At 55.6% G+C, this 19145-nt stretch overlaps 1 protein-coding gene across 12 annotated transcripts in view; it reads right to left on the minus strand.

Moving 5' to 3' along the window:
- Positions 1-306: 306 nt before the first annotated feature.
- The window catches only part of PTPRS (protein tyrosine phosphatase receptor type S), a 134663-nt gene continuing 115824 nt past the window's right edge, over positions 307-19145 (minus strand). For 4 of the 12 annotated variants that reach the window (XM_054673213.2, XM_054673211.2, XM_063800464.1 and 1 more), the window contains 21 exons: positions 17537-18145; positions 16981-17078; positions 15862-16115; positions 15122-15215; positions 14803-15018; positions 14175-14332; positions 13656-13667; positions 13290-13402; positions 11585-11632; positions 10367-10464; positions 10158-10281; positions 9430-9605; positions 9230-9349; positions 7169-7323; positions 6797-7082; positions 6422-6600; positions 5511-5637; positions 5301-5426; positions 3031-3185; positions 2716-2851; positions 307-1634 (listed from right to left, as the gene is read on the minus strand). In XM_054673213.2, coding sequence (XP_054529188.1) covers positions 1566-1634; positions 2716-2851; positions 3031-3185; positions 5301-5426; positions 5511-5637; positions 6422-6600; positions 6797-7082; positions 7169-7323; positions 9230-9349; positions 9430-9605; positions 10158-10281; positions 10367-10464; positions 11585-11632; positions 13290-13402; positions 13656-13667; positions 14175-14332; positions 14803-15018; positions 15122-15215; positions 15862-16115; positions 16981-17078; positions 17537-18145 — 3353 coding nt within the window. In that variant the 3' untranslated portion in view covers positions 307-1565. The remainder of the gene's footprint in view (positions 1635-2715; positions 2852-3030; positions 3186-5300; positions 5427-5510; positions 5638-6421; positions 6601-6796; positions 7083-7168; positions 7324-9229; positions 9350-9429; positions 9606-10157; positions 10282-10366; positions 10465-11584; positions 11633-13289; positions 13403-13655; positions 13668-14174; positions 14333-14802; positions 15019-15121; positions 15216-15861; positions 16116-16980; positions 17079-17536; positions 18146-19145) is intronic. The other 8 variants (XM_001141178.7, XM_054673214.2, XM_054673216.2 and 5 more) reach the window with 6 other exon arrangements.

Raw genomic sequence — 19145 nt, forward strand, 5'->3', positions numbered from 1 at the left:
TAACTGGGATTACAGGTGCCTGCCACTGCGCCTGGCTAATTTTTGTATTTTTGGTAGAGTTTCACCATGTTGGCCAGGCTGGGTTTCACCATGTTGGCCAGGCTGGTCTCAAACTCCTGACCTTGTGATCCACCCGCCTCAGCGGTGTGTGGTCTTGGACAAGCACCACCACCTCTCTGGGCCAACTCCTCCTCTGACTGTTCACACAAGGAAACGAGATCAGCTCTCCAGGACCCCACCGACCTCCACCCCAGGGATGAAACTGGACAGGCAGGGGCGCAACAAAGACTCCACAATGGGCCGGGGTCAGACGATCTTCCTTTAATACAAAGTCGATATATCTACATACACGGGGGTGGGAAAACCACCCGGCTGCTTCCGCTGGAATAAACAGTGTTGAAAGTAACCGCAGACCTGCCCTTGTACAAAGAGGAACAACTCGCTTGCTCAGGGTAGGCGGGTAGAGGGGGTCCTGTCCTTCTGGTTTTGCTCCCAAACTGCCCCATAGTCCCAGAGGGAAAGGGTCCCTGATGTGGGGCAGCACAGCCATACAGCCACTGTCCCCGAAGAAGTAGGATCCTCTCTGTCTCCTTGGGGGTGGGAGACGGGGAGACAGCTCAGGCTCTCAGAGGAGGCCCACTGTCATCTCTCTCCTTACAGCAGCGTCCCCCTCAACCGCACCCAACGCCACTGGGTCCGAGCTCCCCCATGACCTTACCCTCAGAACTGTATTTGATATGTCTGAAAATTTAATTTATAAAAATGAAACAAAAAGGGGGAAAAAAAAAAGCCAAGAAAGAAAAAAGGACATCCCCTTCTTCTGTGAGCAAAGCACACTTTCTGATGGTAGGAAAAATTAAAAAAAAAAAAGCAAGCCACGGTACAGCCATGGGCCCGGCGTGCGCGTTTGCGAACGTAACTATCACACAAGGACGCTTTCTACAGTGAAAAAATAGACTGTCTTTGAACAGAATATGAATAAGCCAAAGTTAGTTGTTCTCTTTGAAAGTCATTGACTGGCGAGTCTTTTGTTTGTTTTTCTTAAAAAAAAAAAAAGGAAAAAAAATACACTATTTAAAAAAAACGAAATGTCACGGGATACAGTTACACTGAGAGTTTTAAAAGAAAGCTGGATTCTGGTCCCAGCCCAGTGTCCCCAGGCTGCAGAGCGGGGAGGAGCCCCCCGGGTCCCCCTACCACCGCTGGGGGAGGACGAGGGGTCCGTCTAGGGTCTGTGCCCCACCCTCCTCTGGTTCTGGGGAGCACTCCTATTTGCTCACCATCCCCCCACCCCCCACCCCGGAATCTGGTTTTGGAATTGGAAGGAAAGGAGGAATGTGCCAAGTATTTGAAGGCGGCGGCCGGTGCCAGGGAGGTCGCTGGGGCGGCCGGGGCCGGTGGGGGGCTCGAGGGGCTGCGTCGTCCTCGGAAATGGTGCAGAAACACAGCTGCTGCCGCTGCCACCTCCTGCCCTGCCCACTGGGGGTCCAGGCCTCAGGAGGTCCGCCCGGGAGGGGCAGAGGCATCCGGGGCCGGTGGTGTCGGGCCTGGGGGGGACCATGGCTTTAGGTTGCATAGTGGTCAAAGCTTCCGAGGTACTCCAGTGCCGCCTGGTAACAGAACTGGTACTCATCCTGGGGGAGCAGAGGTGACCTGTTAGTACCTCCCCTGCTCTAACGCCTCCCAGGGCTCCCTATCGCCCTCAGGAGCAGGCCAAGCTCCTCAGCCTTGTGCGTGTCTCTTGCAGAAGGTCTCTTTGGCCCCCACGGCCCTCCCACAATGAAGTGAGCTATGCCACACCTCTCTGCCCAACACAGCCAGGCTCTTCACCTGGAATGCCCTCTCCTCCCCTGTCTGCCTGGAGGCCCTATTCATCTTTTCTTTTTTATTTATTTTGAGACGGAGTCTCGCTGTGTTGCCCAGGCTGGAGTGCAGTGGCGCCATCTTGGCTCCCTGCAACCTCCGCCTCCCGGGTTCAAGTGATTCTCCTGCCTGAGCCTCCCAAGTAGCTGGGATGACAGGCGTGTACCACCATGACCAGCTAATTTTTGTATTTTTAGTAGAGACAGGGTTTCGCCATGTTGGCCAGGCTGGTCTCAAACTCCTGACCTCAGGTGATCCGCTCGCCTCGGCCTCCCAAAGTGCTGGGATTACAGGCATGAGCCACCACACCCAGCCTCATTTCTATTTTTTTTGTAGAGATGGGGTCTTGCTGTGTTGCCCAGGATGGGCTCAAGCGATCCTCCCACCTCAGCCTCCCAAAGTGCTGGGATTACAGGTGTGAGCTGCCACGCCGGGTCCCCTCTACTCATCTTTTAAGACATGGCTGCTGTTCAGAACCCCCTCCACTGGAACATTCCCCTTGGAGCTAGGAGTCTGGGCCTCAGTTTCCCCATCTGTACATTGGTTGGACTTGAGGGTCAGTGGTTCTTGGCAGGGTCCAGGCTGAGCCACAGACTTGCTGTGACTTGGGGACTGCAATGAGCCCATCTCTGTCCACTCCAAGGGCCACTTCTCGGCTTTGACCTTCAGCTGACTGTTGTGTTAAAAGGGTTACTGGTCCCCTTCCAGTGCGGGAGGAGTCTGTGGACCATCTACCCACAGTGACCCAGAGAGTCCCAGGTGGCTGTACCCATCTCCCAGAGGAGGAAACTGGGGCTTAGGGGCAGTCAGGGCGTGAGGCCAGGCTGCCTCCCCTCCCTGTCCCATCTTTACCTCTGTCTGCACCATGGCCGGCCGCTGGGTTCGTAGCATCTTCACCGTCTGAAAGATGTCCACCACGCCTTCGTACCGCATCCGCTCCAGCACGATGCTAAGCGTGATGAAGACGCCCGTCCTGCCCACGCCGGCACTGGTGGCAGTAAAGTGAGCACAGCTATTCAGGGGCAGGTGCTGGACAGCCCTGATCTGACCACCCGATTCCCCGAGGACTCTAACAGCCCAGATGGGACAGCCTAAGCTTGGGGCTGTCCCCATCAGGCCTCAGTTTCCCCAGCAGGGCCAAAAGCTGGGACCCTTGAGGGAGCTCACCTGCAGTGGACAGAGATGGGGCCGTCCTGGCCAAACTGCTCCTTAGTCTTATGCACTTGGCCAATGAAGTCGATGAAGCCCTCCCCCGACTTTGGCACACCCTGTTCCGGCCAGTCTGTGAACTGGAACTGCCGGACAGTCCGGGACTGGCCATCCTAGAGTGCAGAGAGCCCAATCTTGTTATCAGTGTTATCAGCAGCGGCCATGGGGGTTTTTCTCCATCCTCCCTATCTTCATCCCCATTTTTTTGTTTGTTTGTTTGTTTGTTTGTTTTTGAGATGGAGTTTCACTCTTGTTGCCCAGGTTGGAGTGCAATGGCGTGATCTCGGCTCACTGCAACCTCCGCCTCCAGTGATTTAAGTAATTCTCCTGCCTCAGCCTCCCGATTAGCTGGGATTACAGGCATGAGCCACCAGGCCCGGCCCTCACCCCCATTTTGTACACTCTCTGCCATTCATTCACCCTGACAACTTACCGTCCTTCACAATCCAATGGTACTGCTTTCCACAAGAGATGCTCCAACCTCATCCTCACCACTTCTTGCCACCCAGCTGTTCCTCTCCCCACATTTCCTGTATGACATCCAGCACCTCTATCCTTCGCCATCCCATAGTGCAACCAGCTCTGCCCTTCCCAGCTCCTATTCACCATGATCCTCTGTCATCTTCCACTCTGTGCCATTTCGGGGCCCTACAGCACAACTCAACTCCATCACTGTCCATAGCTCATCAATGATGACTCATCTTCTACAACCCAATAGTGCCATCATCTTTCATCGTCCACCATCCAACACCATCATCTTCCATCATCCAATAACAGTGCCACTGCTACCACCCACTGCTGGTAACTCATTACCTTCTGCCATCCCGAGTTCCACCCAACACCATCATCTTCCATCATCCACCACCATCCCCTCTTGGTAACTCATCCTTAACCATTCAGTGATGGCATCTTCCACTGACTGTCTTCATTCCCCACTACTCAACCATTCCTCTTTGCAGTCTCCTTTCCTACCACCCAGTGGTGCCATCCAACCACATCATTCTCTGCCATCTTCCATCCTTCACAACTCAATGGTGCCATTTTCCACCATCCATCACTAACAATTCATCACTCTCCACCATCCAAGGGTACCATCTTCCACTGACATTCTCCATTCCCCATCATCTGCCTTGTTCTAATCCCATCCTCCACCATCAAAATGATGCCATCCAAAATTGTTATCCTCTGCCACCATTTGCCATCCAGTGTACCATCTTTCCCTGATGTTTTACGTTTTCTAAAATCTCCTTTCCCAACCCCATCTTCCTCAATCTTGTACCACCCATTGGTTTATGCCATTGACTACTGTTTACTGTCCTTTCTTAGTCATTGTATTTCCCATTGATTTTCTCCACCCCCTGCTGGCCAAACATTTGCCCTTCTCCAATTCTATCTTCCTCCATCCACCACTGATAAAGCATCACCCTTCACCGACCCAAACTACCACATTCCACTGACATTCTCCATCCTGTTATGCGAATGTTCTTCTCTCCAATTCCAGATTCCACCCCTCCAAGGGCACCATCTTGCACTGCTCACAGCACAATGCCCGGTGATTGCTGTTCATTCAGCAGCCTTCACCATCCTTTGGCATCATCTTGGCCAAAATTCCCCATCCTCTAGCATCATCTTGGCCAACATTCCCCATCCTCTATCATCCCCTCACTGCATTCTCTACCATCATCGATCTTCCACCACTAACTTTGATCCTTTGTCACCCAACAGGGCCACCTTCCACTATGAGTCTTCATCTGTTGCCACCTAATACCTGGCCTTTCTCCCTCCACCTGACACTGCAGTCCTTCATTGAGCCAACACCGTCCATACTCATCTCTCCTCACCCAACGGTGCCAGTCCCCACCATCTGACTCTCCTTGTCCACGGTCTACCACCCATCACCCTCAACCCCTCAAGTCCCTTTCAGCCCTTTATCATCATCCTCCACAGGTGGCTGCTTCCGGAGGAAAGCCCCATTCACTTCCTTGAATATCATCCCCTGGGGCCATGTTCCCTAGTGAGTGGAGACACTACAGGATCAGCACAGAGATAAGACCCTCTCTTCCACCTCTGTGGCAGTAGAAGCAAGTGGCCAACTGGTCAGCTGACATTTCTCCTGATTCCCAATGCTTATCCCTAACCCTCGGCCTTTGTATCCATCACCAACCAGGGCAGCCCTTTCCAGACCACTAAGGCTCCAGCCCCTCCCGCCAATCTGTCTCTTCACTCACCCGGGCATCTGTGACCTTGAACTCTCGCAGAATATACTGAGGCATGTTGTATTCTGCCATCGGATCTACCACAAAGTACTGGTAGCGGGCAGAGCGCTCGGCCGGCCAGTACTGGTGACACTTCTCCTGTGGAGGAGATGGCGGCCGTGGTCAGCGCTGTCTGAGCCACAGTCTGGCCCTCGCCCTTCCCCGCTGTGGCCCCTAGCTCACCCGGCCCATCTCCCGCAGCTTGGTCAGCATCACCACGATCGTCGAATTGTTCTCCCACAGCATGCGCCAGAAGTCTTCCGTGGTCTCCGCCAGCGGCCCCTGTGTCGCGATGTAGGCCTTCTGCTGCCTGCAGGAGTTGGGGGTATGAGCCCAGGGCCGGCAGGGAGACCTGGTGTGGTACTCACCTGATGCTGCCCGGGAGGGTCAGGACCAAGCCAGTGACAGCTACACCTACCACCCCACTGCCTGCCAGGAATGGCTGCTGGGTGCACCACTTCCCCTCCTGGTGATCCCATTTTGCATGTCGGGAAACCACCAGTCTCATGACAAATTCAAATCCCTTGACAAAGCTGCGGGACTATCCACTAACCTCTCCTGATTTCTTCCCTCCATCTCCTTCAAGGGCCACTGCCCTACTTTCAGTTGCTTGCGTGGGCCAAGCTCTCAGCCCCGGGCCTTTGCACATGTGGCACCCTCTGCCAAGAACACCCTCCCCTCCTTTGCCAGGATTTCTCAATCTCAGTGCTATTGACATTTGGCGCTGGATTGTTCTCTGAGACAAGCTGTTCTGTGTACTGTAGGATGCTGAGCAGCATGCCTGGTCCCCACCCAGTCAGTACCAGTAGTAGTCATGAAAATAAGAAATATCCTCAGGGTGTCAGAATTACCCCAATTGAGAACCACTGATAGAACAGATGGAATCACATTATGGACAGCAGCCATTGGTTAAACACACACCCAAAGATTCACGGACAGCAGCCATCAGTTAAATATACATCTAAAGATGTGTATTTAAACAGCTCAGGGCTACCAGTATCTCCCCAGCTCTGTCTGCCACAAGACTGGAGGCCTCTTGAGAGCAGAGATGGGCTCCTTCTGGGGCCCTGAGGTGGGAAAGGCATGGCACCTACCTGTAGCCATCAATGAAGCTGGCGTTGATGTAGTCAGAGCCCTCCACACCCCGGATGGGTTGCAGACAGACCCGTGTGCTCTCATAGGGCATGATGTTCACCAGGCGGTTCTTGAACTTGTTACAAGGCAGATTGGCACTGATGAAGCGTGACGTGTGGGCCTTGGAGTTAGCCAGCCGCTGTGGGGAGGAGGAAGCCAGAGGCCACCATTAGGATGAGGAAGGCTATGCTTTCAGCCGGAGCACCAATGGTGGATAGGTAGGTAGGGGCACCCCGCCACCACCTTCTAGTCCCCATTGCTCGAGGCGGGCCTGATTTTCGGCTCTTTGGGCCTCCTCTCCACCCCGCCCACGGCAGCCTCCACCCCGCTGGCACCTTGAACTCGAGTTCCATGCCAGTGATGTGTTCACCAGGCTCCACCTGGGCCAGCTTCTGGATGTAGGCATAGAGGCTGCGTGCGGGCACTTCTGTGTTGCCACAGCCCACGGCCTCCAGCAGGGCCTCGTGGATGAAGCTGTACTGGTCCTCCGTCTGCACCATGTAGTTGCGCTGGGACCTCATGAGCGTCACGTGGCCATAGACATCGACTGTCTTCTCTGGCTTGATCCGCTCAAGCATGGCATCGATGACGATAAAGCAGCCTGTGCGGCCCACACCGGCACTGCGGGGACAGCCACGTGGCGTTCAGGGGCTGCTGGGCTGCGGGGACCGGGGGGAAGCGGATGGGGCAGAGTGGGGTGGACGTACCTGCAGTGAACCACGATGGGGCCGGCATCTGGCGGGTTGCAGGTCTTGACTCTCCGCAGGAAAGCCAGGAAGGGCGTTGGGTATTCGGGCACGCCGTGGTCCGGCCACGCCGTAAACTGGAACTGGCGGACCTCGCGTTTCTCACTGGAGCCATTCTGGGGACCACAAGGATGTCACCTGTCACTCTGGCTCACCCTGCCACCCATGTGCTGAAGATGCCCAAGTGGCCGGGTGCGGTGGCTCACGCCTGTTATCCCAGCACTTTGGGAGGCCGAGGTGGGCGGATCACCTGAGGTCAGGAGTTCGAGACCAGCCTGACCAACATGGAGAAACCTCGTCTCGACTAAAAATACAAAATTAGCTGGGCATGGTGGCGCATGCCTGTAATCCCAGCTACTTGGGAGGCTGAGGCAGGAGAATTGCTTGAACTCGGGAGGTGGAGGTTGCAGTGAGCTGAGATCGCGCCACTGTACTCCAGCCTGGGCGACACAGTGAAACTCCATCTCAAAAAAAAAAACACCCATGTCTGCGCCTCCCAGTCACCATGTCCCTAAGTGCCTGACTTGGGCTCTAGCCGCCCCTGGACGTTTCCAAGTAGAGAGTCTTGCAGACGCCTCACACACAACGTGGCCAACTATATCTGGCCTTCTCCCCAAACCTGCTCCCCCGTCTTAGCTGAAGGTGGCTGCAACCTTCTGGGCACTCTGGCCAAAGCTTGGGAGTCATCCTTAACTCTCCCCCCTCTCACATCCAACACCTCACCCAGGGCTGTTGGCTCTGTCTCCAAAGTCTATCCCAATCCACCTGCTCCAGGTTCTCCATGGAGGCCAACCTGGTCTAGACCTATCACCACCCTCTTTGCCCCAGACCTTGGCTCCCACCCAATCCCCCCAATCTATCTTCCCTGCAGCAGCCAGAGGGCACCTGAGTGCCTAAGTCAGATCTGGTCCCTCCTCTGCCCACAGTCTTCCATGGTTCCTGCCTCCCACAGGGTCAAAGCCAAAGTCTTCCCCAAGGCCCACAGGATCCTGCATGACCTGCCCTGTCCCCTCCCTGCCCTCCCCTCTGTTCCTGTAACACGCCAGGCATGGTCCTGCCCCAGGGCCTCTGCCCAGGCTGCACCCTCTTACCTGAAATGCTGTTCCCCCAAATCTCCCCATCATACCCTCTTCCAGGTCCCTGACACTGTTTTTCTCCTCCACTTTATTTTTCTCCTTTGACATGTAAGCTTTCTTGACATTTCATAGTTGTGGTCTGTGTCTTGTCTACTAGACTGTTAAATCCCCCAAGGGCAGAACGTTTTGTCTGTTTAGGTCCCTGTTGTGTGCTTGTGTCCAGGTTAGGGAGTGAGATATAACATGTGCTTAATGTGTGTGATTGAACCAAGAATTCTCACTCTTGTCCATGTACTCAGTTTTCTGGCACTTAAGTCAAGCAGGTGCCTGACGGTGAGATGACCTGGCTGGGTGTTGGGGATACATCATGGTGCCAGTAGCACCTCCCCTCCCCATCATGACAATAACAAATGTCTCCTGGATAGCAGAATTGTCCTAATTCAGAACTACAGATGGAGAAAAACAGATGGAACCGCACTATGGACAGCAGCCATCAGTTAAATACATATCTAAAAGATCTTCTCCATCCCAGTCCTGACTTTGCAGGGCTGCCAATATCTGTCCATCTCTGTCTGGAGACTCCTTGAAGGCAGGGCTGGGGCCCTGCTGAGGCCCCCATCATAGGCTCAAGCTGGGTGAGGCCAGAGGACAAGTGGGCAAAGAGGACCTGGGGCATGAGTAAAGGCAAGAGGAAATCAGGCTCATTGCTGAGTTGGGCTCTGCCGGCTTTGTCCTCCTGCCATGGGTGGAAACAAGCAGTGTCCTCTCTGAGCCTCAGTTTCCCCCTCCACGGAAGTGGGTTTCATGAGAATGTAGTCAGCCTGGGTAGACACGCTCCGCTTTCTCTCTGTCCCATGGGGAGCTCCCTGGGTAGAAGCTGGGGCCCTCTGCCTCCCTTCCAACACATTCCTCCACCCTCAGCCCCCAGCCCCAGCCTGGGCCCCACCTTGTGCAGAGAGAATGTCCTGACGCAGAATGTGGCCAGCTCGATGGTGTCTAGCAACGTGACCTGGATGAAGCCGTAGGTCTCCGTGCCTCTGTTGGGCCAATACTGATCACACTTGATCTGTATTGGGCAAGAGAACAGGTGTCAGCAGGGACAGGCTGGCTGGCAGGGGCTTGAGGGCCGTGGGGTCCAAGGCTCACCCGTGACTTCTCCTCCAGCCGCGTCATCATGACGATGGTCGCCGACCGCTGCTCCCACACCATACGCCAGAAGTCCCCAAAGGTCTCAGGCAGCGGCCCCTGCGTGGCAATGTACGCGTTCTGACGCCGGTAGCCGTCCACATAGTTGGCATTGATGTAATCACTGCCCACGATGCCTGCAGCCAGGGCGAGAGGCCAGGGATCTGTGGGGGCTGTCTTGCTAGTTTGGCTCTGTCTGGCCAACCACTTCCTGGAAGTTCACTCTGACTGCTCCCAGATTGTCCCCAAGGTGACCACGGGACGTGTACTTCACAGTTTCTCCCCCTCAGCGCTATCACCATTTGGGGCCAGATTGCCCTCTGTGGTGGGGCCATTCTGGGCAATGCAGGGTGCTGAGCAGCATCCCTGGCCTCCACTCACTCCATGCCAGCAACATTTCTTCCCTTCAAGTTGTGACAACCAAAGATGTCCCTGGACATTGCCAAATGTCCCCTGGGCAGCAAAACTGCTCTGATTGGTCACAACTGATGCAGAAGGACAGATGAAGCCATGTTAGAGAGAGCAGCCATCAGTTAAATACATATCTAAAGATGCCCAGTGGCCTCCAGTTGGAGCTGGACCAGGTCTATGACCAGAATCAGGCCTCAGTGGCCCAAGGGGAGACATGGGATCTAGCACTTTCCATGCAGTGGGGAAGGGCAGGTTAAGACCGGGGATCTCCGAACTACCTTCAATGGGCTGGAGGATGACACGGGAGTGGTCATAGGCGATGACGTTGGCATAGCGGTTCTTCGGCTTGTTCACTTCCAGGTTGGAATGTTCCCATGTGAACTGCTGTCCAGGGTCGATGGACTACAGAGGAAGGGGAGGGCGCGGGTGTCAGGGTAGGTGCCTGTGAGGCCGAGGTGATGAGGGTGGGAGGCGGGGGCGGGCTCACCTCATACTCCTGGGAGAGCTTGAGGCTGTCGTTGGCCTTGAGCCGCTCCGTGTGCTCCGCCATGTCTGCGATGGGGATTGGCGGGTGGCTAAGCATGCCTACAGGGTGGAGCAGACCCCGCCGGGGTTGGTCACTTGGGGGGCCAGCCGGGGACTCGGGGGAGGGGGGTGATCTACGTGTGAGTCTGCGATGGGTGAGCTGTGGTTAGAAGGGCATGGCCGGGGTGGGGCTTGGCAGGAGGGGAAGACTCAGGGTGGCTCATGAAGGGGCTGGGACTCCAGGCCTAGGGGACTCTAAAGGCAGCAGGTTTGAGGCCCGCTGCTCCGTGCAGAGGCTGACACCCCTGGAGGGGCCTGGATCACAGCATTGGCCCATCCTGTTTCCTTCCAACCAAGCTGGGGGTGCAGGGGCTGGCAGAAGGGTCACCCCGGAGGATGTCAAGCTCCCAGTGCCTCGAGCCAAGAAGCAAGTGTGTTGGACAGAAATTAAATTGCAGACGCAGCCGGCTGTGCTTTGGAAATACTGTCCTTGGGTGGGCGACTGACACCCCTTTCTGTCCCTCTGGGATCAGAGGCACGAAATCCGCTTCCAGGTAGAGGCGACAGACTAGGGAGGGGAAACAGTATGTGTGCGTGTACGTGAGAGGAGTGAGGGGTCCCCATCTGTCCCTGCGCTTGCTTAGGGCAGGAGCAGGTGCAAGAAGGCCCTGGCCTGAGAGCTCTTATCCTTTCAAGCCCCCCAGGATGGCTGCCGAAGGTGCTGGGTGTGGGCTCGGTTCTCCCTTCCCGATATCTGGGTCTGCGGAACCCTGACCTCTCCTGGGACCTGTGTACCGGATGTTCAGCTCTCAGGTGGTTTCCAGACCAGCTCGTAACATTTAATGTTCTGAGCCTTCCATGTGTCCCTAGCTGCCCTGGGTGCCCCCCAAGAGCTCACATCTAAGGGGCCTGCCTGTCCCGTGGGCACGTCCTGGGTACATACGTGCCTCACCCACGTCCCTGACACACACATACACACCACACACACAGCAGTCACACACAGCCACCTGAGGGCCCAATGGACCAACCCCCTGCCCTCTTCCAGGAGCCAGCACAGGACAGGTGGGCAAAGGCCGGTGACGGGTGGGCGCGTGGACAGAGACAGGAGACAGGATGGAGAAACCAAAGAGGAAATGAACGGGGGGGCGAAAGGAAGCCAAAAACAGACACAGGAACTAACTTTCAAAGTGAAACCCCGGCTCCCTGAGGGGGCTCCTGAGGCCTGAATCTGCAAACAGCAAACAATAAATAAATGAAAACATGCAGGGGGTAGGGGGGGGGTCCCACCTCTGCCTCCCCCACCCCTCACTGGCTGGTGGATGCAAAGGGCAGAGCAACGTGGACAACGGGGGGGTACGTACAGCCACCTGGGCCCCCACCTGAGGACTCACGATAGCTGCTAACTGTGTACCCCTCTGGCTGGACACCAGTCAATCCTGGTCTTGACCCGTCACTCTGGAAGGACTCCAAAGTGCTAGGTTCTTCTGTCTACAGATCCCCTCCCCCAGACCAGCCTGGCCTTGGGTCCCCTCTGTTGAGGTCAGCAGAGGGCATTCTGAGGAAGGAGGATGCAGGATGGTGAAGGAGAAGCTGGGGGAGCAGGGAAAGGACATATGGGCCCATGCCATGAGCTTCAAGGAGGACAGCAACCATCAGTTAAATGCACATGTTGAAAATCCTTATTTGGATGGAAACAGAACAGACATAAGCTAGTCCAGAGACAGAAATGAGATGGGAGCACATCAGCGGTGAATTGTGAGACTCTGCATGATCCCTTCAGGAGACTGCAGCCATCAGTTACATGCACATTTAAAATTCTCATTTGACTGAAAAACCAAAGCAACACAAATCAGTACAGAGGAAAGAAAGGGAAGAGAATACACGAGGGGTGATACATGAGGCCCTGCATGATCCCTTTATGAGGACAGCAGCCATCAGTTAAATACTAATGGTCAAACTCCTCATTTGGATGAAAACAGAAGTGACACAAGCCAGTCCAGAGACAAAAAAAAAGAAAGTACATCAGGAATGGCACGTGAGGCTGTGCATGAGGCTTTAAGGAGGACTAAAGACATCAGTGAAATACAAATGTTTAAAATCTTCATTTGGTTGGAAAATAGAGTTGATATGAACCAGTTCAGAGATACGAAGTGGAGACCGGGTACAGTTGGAAGGACAGATGTAACTAGGCTGTGAACCCATAAGGAGAATAGCAGCCATGAGTAAAATGAAAAATTCCTTATTTGGTTAGAAGCAGCTGGCATGAGCCCATGAAGAGGGAGGAGATGGTGGAGTTTGTGAATCATACATGAAAATGATCAAGGATAAGGCCTTGATTCAGTTCTCCTGGACTGTCAGGTGACTTTAATCTACAGGGAACTATAAAGAGGCATGAACCCTGGCAGCCATGGTGGGAAGAGGTACAGGGCATTGGGCAAGTATAATTTCTGTACCTTGCTAGGGATATATCCCAAGGGAGCGTGGAAAATGGCTGACGGCAAACCTCAACTCCCACCACCGAGGAACATTAAAACCAGAGACATAAACAGAAGAATAGCTCTTTCTGCCCAAAGAAATGAGGGGTTTATTTGTGTTTTCTCCATTTTTTATTTTTAAACATCGTCTTTAGGCTCCTGAAGAGGACAGCAGCCGTCGGTTAAATGTTAACTTAAAAAAAAAAGTCTCACTTGGTTGTAAGCAGAACCAACCTATGAGTTCCAAGCCCAGATCCATGTAGGGTTGGAGGTATTTGGGAATCAAGAATGTGGCTGCACCAAGCATAGTTCAGAGGGGGCCAATGAGGGGCCCCCAGGGTGGCAACTACTGCTTCTCCCCAGCTATCTCCCCTGTTGGTGGTATCCCTGGTAGCAGGGATAGGTACATACCTGGAGTCTGGAAGTTAATGCGTCTCATTTCCACAGGGTCCTTGGGGTGGTGAGGGGCGAGGTCGGCATTGTTCAGGAGGCATTTGGTGCGGGGTTCTGAGTCCTTGCGTTTACTTTAGGAGAAGCAAGCGGAACAGTCCAGTTAGTAGTGGCACATGTTCATGTGTGAACACAATTCAGGCCCCAGGAATGCATGGTAGGAAAAGGACCATGGACCCGTATGACTAGGGTTTCCAGGACCAAGTACAGATACGTGTACAAGCTGTGGGGGCAACCGGGCATCCCCTCTCCTGTGGGCACACTATCAGCCCATTCCCTGTCCTCTTCCTCTTGCCTGAAGCCTCCGGGGGGAGGGCTGGTTCTTACCTGTCGGGTTTGCTGTTCCCGAAAGCAGACACAGGTGAGAAGGGGGAAAAAAAAGAAGAAAGGTGAGGGTGTGCCGGCCATCAAGGGCTTGTTCTGTGACTCTCAGTGGCTTCCTTAACCTCTGTGAGCTTTGGTCTCCTCTGGAAAATGGCGCTCATATTTCCTGTTTGTCCCCCTGCCTATCGACACCACAAGGAGGCTTATCTCAGCCCTGGGATGTGCCCCATGGGGCCACTACAATTGCTATCCTCATTGAACTGGACACAGGCAGCCTCTACCCCAAATCTTGCTGAGTTGAAGATAGGGGTTAAGAGGAGAAGCCAAGCCACTGGCCTGCTTTGAGCCCTAGCTCTGCCATTCCCATGCTGTGTGACCTTGATCAAGTGGCTTAACCTCTCTGAACTTCGGTTTCCCCATGTGTACAACAGAGACCTTTAGTGATGATTCTCTGAGACAACTCCTCCCTCCTTTTCCAGGAAGCCCTCCCTGCTGTCAAGTCGGGGAGGACATGGGGCTTACTTCTTGTAGAGCAGGATAGCAATGACAATGCAGATTATGAAGACCACGGCCAGCACAGGCCCGATCACCCAGATAAGCCCCTCCTCGCCATCCACGATGGGCTGGGGGTCCGGGTTATCCAGCTGGAAGGGGTCTGAGAAGGGACTGGCTGCAAAGGTCTGCAGGGAAAGGGGGGGGTCTCCATCAGTGTCCACCCTCCTTGTAGTGGCCAGATGGGTCTTTCTCAAACATGAACCTATGTTTCTCCCCTGCTCTAGATCCTCCTATATTCCTAGAACCTTGACCCTGGTGGCCTATATGACCTGGTCCCTGCCAATCTTTGCTCTCCCCATTCCCTTCTCTGCTCCAGCCACTCTCCTTTCTGTACCTCCAGACCTTTGCACATGCAAATCCTGGGATGCTTTTTCTTTGTTGAACTCCTACTCACCCCTCAACGCCCCAGCTCCAAGGTCTCTTCCTCTAAGAAACCTTCGTTTCAGGATCCCTCCACTCCCAAGTCTTCCCCTCTGCCCAGCTCTGACCACAGGGAGCTGCCTGTGACTGACCGCAGAGGTCAGGGCCCTGGGGAATGGGGTCTGCCTCATTCAGAGGTGTGTCTGGATGTGGGCAGACGCCATTCAGGACTTACAGGCTCGCTCTTCTGAAGCACGGCAAGCACGAAGAGGACATAGCGGTGGCCGGGCTCCAGGCCCCGGTTATCGAAGCCGCCATACTGCTTCTGGTCGCCGGGATGGAACGTGGGCGGCAGCACAGAGAAGCGAGCTGCGATATAGGGCCGGGGCACCTCCAGCTGACGCGAGTGCCGCAGGCTGCGCCTCTGTAGCCGTGAGATGTCCTGGATGAGCTGCGGGAACAGTCATGGGTGGCTCAGAGCTCAGCTGGGAGCAACAGAGCACGTGAAAGCTGGAATGTATCTGGGCCCTGCGGGTTGGGCCCCAGGCCCTCACCTCTTCCAGATCCATGTCCTCTGGGCTACCCAGCGGGGTCAGGAATTGGCCTCCACGAGACTTGCGCAGTGGCACCATCACAATGAAATAGCTCCTGTAGGGAGATGGGAAAGAGTCAGAGGGGCTGTCGATAGGGATGACCAAGCGATGCTACATGGGGGCAAATGGGGGAGGCCGTTTCTCTGAGTCTTCCCTTCTGTTCATACAATGAGCCTATTCCCCTATGCCCCATCCACAAACGCCACAGTTGCTGACTCAGGCCTCCAGGCCTTGGATCATGCTGTACTTTCTGCGTAGAAGGCTTACTTCATGTAATGCTCATTGTTAAACTCCTATACATCCTTCAAAGCTCCAGCTTCAATGCCCACATAACCTTGTAGCCCTTAAATCTTCTCTGCCTCTGAGGCGGAGTGCTCCTCTCCCCACTGGGGACTCTCAGCTTTGCCTCCCCACTAGTTGGGAAGCCCAGAACCAAATCCTTTCAGGGGCCCTAGTAATACCCAGTGGAGGGTCAGGCATATGGGGTATCAGGAAATGCTAGAAGAGCAGACACAGGACACATTTAGTGACAATGGCCCATGAGAAGCATTGAATCTTGGATGACCCCATGAACTAGGGCTGATAGGGTCCGTGTTTCATAGGCAAGGAAATTGAGGCACAGAGAGGGCACGTGGCTTGCCCCAGCCATATAGTAGGCTGATGGGGGTGACAAGGAACCCGGAGCATGGGGGTGAGCATACTGGACAGGCACGGGGCTCTGGCCGTCAGGAAGATACACCATGATGAAGCCGTCAGCATCAGGCTTGGGGGCGACGCTGGGCTTGCCGTTGAGCAGGTTGAAGGCAGTCCAGGCGGTGACCGTCTGCTGGAGGCCGCCCAGGCTGCTGCCACGATTGGTCAGCACAAAGTTGTAGAAGGTGTGGGGCTTGAGGTGCGTGATGAGCTTCTTGGTGGTACGGCCATCCACATCCAGTGTGAGCCCATTGTACTGGATCTGCGGACCAGGGCTAGCTCAGCAGGGCCTGGTGGGCTCATGCCCATGGATTGAGCCCCGGCTCCAGGATGAGTCCCCCACCCTGACTGAGCCCTGATCCCACTGAATCCTGCCCTAGGCAGAAATCTAACACTGACTGATCCCTGATCCCAGGCTGAGTCCCCAACTCTGACTGAGCCCCAACCTCACTGAACCCTGACCCCAGACTGTGCCTAAATTCCAGCTGAGCCCTGATCCTAGGTAGAAGCCCACTTTGACTGAGCCCTGATCCCATGCTGAATTCCCAGTCCTGACTGAGCCCCAATCCCACTGAACCCTGAACCCAGACTGATCCTGAATTCCAGCTGAGCGCTGACCCTAGGTGGAAACCCACCTCTGAGACCTGATCCTAGACTGATTCCTGATCTCAGACTGAACCTCAATCCCAGGCTGACCCCCGATCCCAGACTCGGCACCAACTCCAGACTAAACTCTGACCTCAGGCTAAGTACCAACTCTGAGTCCCAATCCTGACTATGCCTTAGTCCCAGCTAAGCCATGATCTAAGGCTGAGCCCCAACTCTGATTTCCAATATGGACTAAATCTTAATCCCAGACTGAACCTCAATCCCAGCTAAGCCACAATCCAAGGCTGAGCCCAACATTGATCCCCAATATTGACTGAACCTCAGTTCCAGCTGATCTCCAATCCTAGGCTGGGCCCCAAGTCTGATTCCCAGTATTGACTAAGCCTCAATCCTAGCTGAGACCCATCTCTGACTGAGCCCTGATCCCTCACTTCACACCAACTCCAAACTGAGCCTTAACCCCTGCTGAACTATGACCCCTGACCCTGCCTGCCTGCCGGCTGGCTGGGCAGTCGCACCTTGTAGGGTGTGGGTGAGTTGTAGTTGTCAGGAAACTCCCAGCTGAGCAGAACTGACGTCTTCATGATCATTTTCACCTTGAAGTTCTTGGGCGAGACTGCCGGGGAGGCAGCCGAGCAGGGAGAGAGCAGAAGAGAGGCCCCATGAGTGCCTAGCACTGGGTGGCGTGAAGCGGGGTGGGGTGGGGCGGCCCAGGCACTCCCTGTTGTCCGCTGTGCCCATGCCCACGGCCTTCCTGCCTGGCCCTGGCCCGGCCCTGCCCTGTCCTGTCCCAAGTCCCTGCTTCGGGAGACGGCGCGGCTGCAGAGGCTGCAGAGAGAAGGTGGAGGAGGAGGAAGAGGGGGGAGGGGAGCAAGGGGAGGGGGCGGCGGTGGTGCCACCGAGGCACATCCCACCTTTGCCAACGCCGGAGCCTCGGGGTCCGGACTTGCCTTGAGTGACCACAAGGAAGCAGAAAAGTGACCACTTACCTGGGCAGGGGAGAGGGAGGGGGCTGGGGTGGGGGTGGGCGCGAGGCCCGGTCCGGCTCTGGTGCAGGGGTCGCCGCGCGCCTACCTTGGTCCCGCAGGAACGTCCGGTAGCGGACGGGGGGGCTGAAGGGGCCAGGGCCCCGGCGCGTGTGGGCTCGCACTTGGAGGTCATAGGCCGTGTCGGGCTTCAGGCCCTGCAGCGTGAGCACGTTCTCCGCGCCCGGCTCAGCCGCTGCCGGCAGCTCAGTCTCTCGGGCAGGGCCCAGGGCACCAGCCTCCCGCACGGCCACCGTGTATTTGACGATGGCCCCGTTGCGCTCGGCGGGCACAGGTGGCAGCCAGCGGAGAAGGACGGTCCCGGCCGAGGCGTTGCCGGCCGCCTCCAGAATCTGCGGGTGGCCACGGGGCGTGTCCTCCGGGATGCTCAGGACCTCGGCTGCCTCCTCGCCCAGGCCGCCGCGGCTCCGGGCCGCAAGCCGGAACACATACGTGGCCCCCTTATGCACGCCTGATGCCGTGTAGCGGTCCTCGGAGGGCGGGAACTCCAGGGTGGCCAGGGGCGTCGAGTCCTCGCGGCCAAACTGCAGGCGGTAGCCCAGCACCTGGTCCTCCACGGTGCCGGCCGGGGGCTCCCAGCGTGCCAGCAGGCTGCCCTCAGGGGTCTGCTGCACCGACAGGGTTGGGCGGCCCAGCACTGCGGGGATACGGGGCAGGTGTCAGGGTCCCAGCGCCATCCGCCGGCCCAGAGGCACAAGGTGGGGTTGTATTTTTAATTCTTTTCCTTCAATATAACATTTTTTTGAGTTGGGGGGTCTTACTCTGTTGCCCAGCCTGGAGTGCAATGGTGAGATCACGGCTCACTGCAGCCTCGAACTCCTGGGCTCAAGTGAGCTTCCTGCCTCGGCCTCCCAAAGTGCTAGGATTATAAGGCCACTGCACCCAGCTGCGGTTGTGATTTTTTTTTTTTTTTTTGAGACAGAATCTTGCTCTGTTGCCCAGGCTGAAGTGCAGTAGTCCCATCTCGGCTCACTACAAGCTCTGCCTCCCGGGTTCAAGGGATTCTCCTGCCTCAGCCACCCGAGCAGCTGGGATTACAGGTACACACCACCACGCCTGGGTAATTTTGTATTTTTAGTAGAGATGGGGTTTCGCCATATTGGCCAGGCTGGTCTTGAACTCCTGACCTCAGGTGATCCACCCGCCTCAGCCTCCCAAAGTGCTGGGATTACAGGCGTGAGCCACCGCGCCCAGCCTGGGGTTGTGATTTTTAAAAGTGGATCTCAAGGATGGGTGTGGTGGCTCACATCTGTAAGTAATCCCAGCACTTTGGGAGGCTGAGATGGGCAGATCATTTCAGGTCAGGAGTTCGAGACCAGCCTGGCCAACATGGTGAAACCCTGTCTCTACTAAAAATATAAAAATTAGCCGGGGGTGGTGGTGCACGCCTGTAATCCCAGCTACTCAGGAGGCTGTGGCAGGAAAATCACTTGAACCCAGGAGGCGGAGGTTGCAGGGAGCCGAGATCGTGCCACTGCACTCCAGCCTGGGCGACAGAGCAAGACTCCGTCTTAAAAATAAAAATAAAAGTAGGTCTCAAGAAAGCCTCACTTAAGAAGCAAAGACTTGAAGGAAGAAAGAGAGGGAACCACGAGAAGATCTGGGGGAATCGTGCTCCAAGAAGAGGGAACAGCCCA

The sequence above is a fragment of the Pan troglodytes genome, chromosome 20 (assembly GCF_028858775.2).
Source record: "Pan troglodytes isolate AG18354 chromosome 20, NHGRI_mPanTro3-v2.0_pri, whole genome shotgun sequence".
In the NCBI taxonomy this organism is placed as follows: Eukaryota; Metazoa; Chordata; class Mammalia; order Primates; family Hominidae; genus Pan; species Pan troglodytes.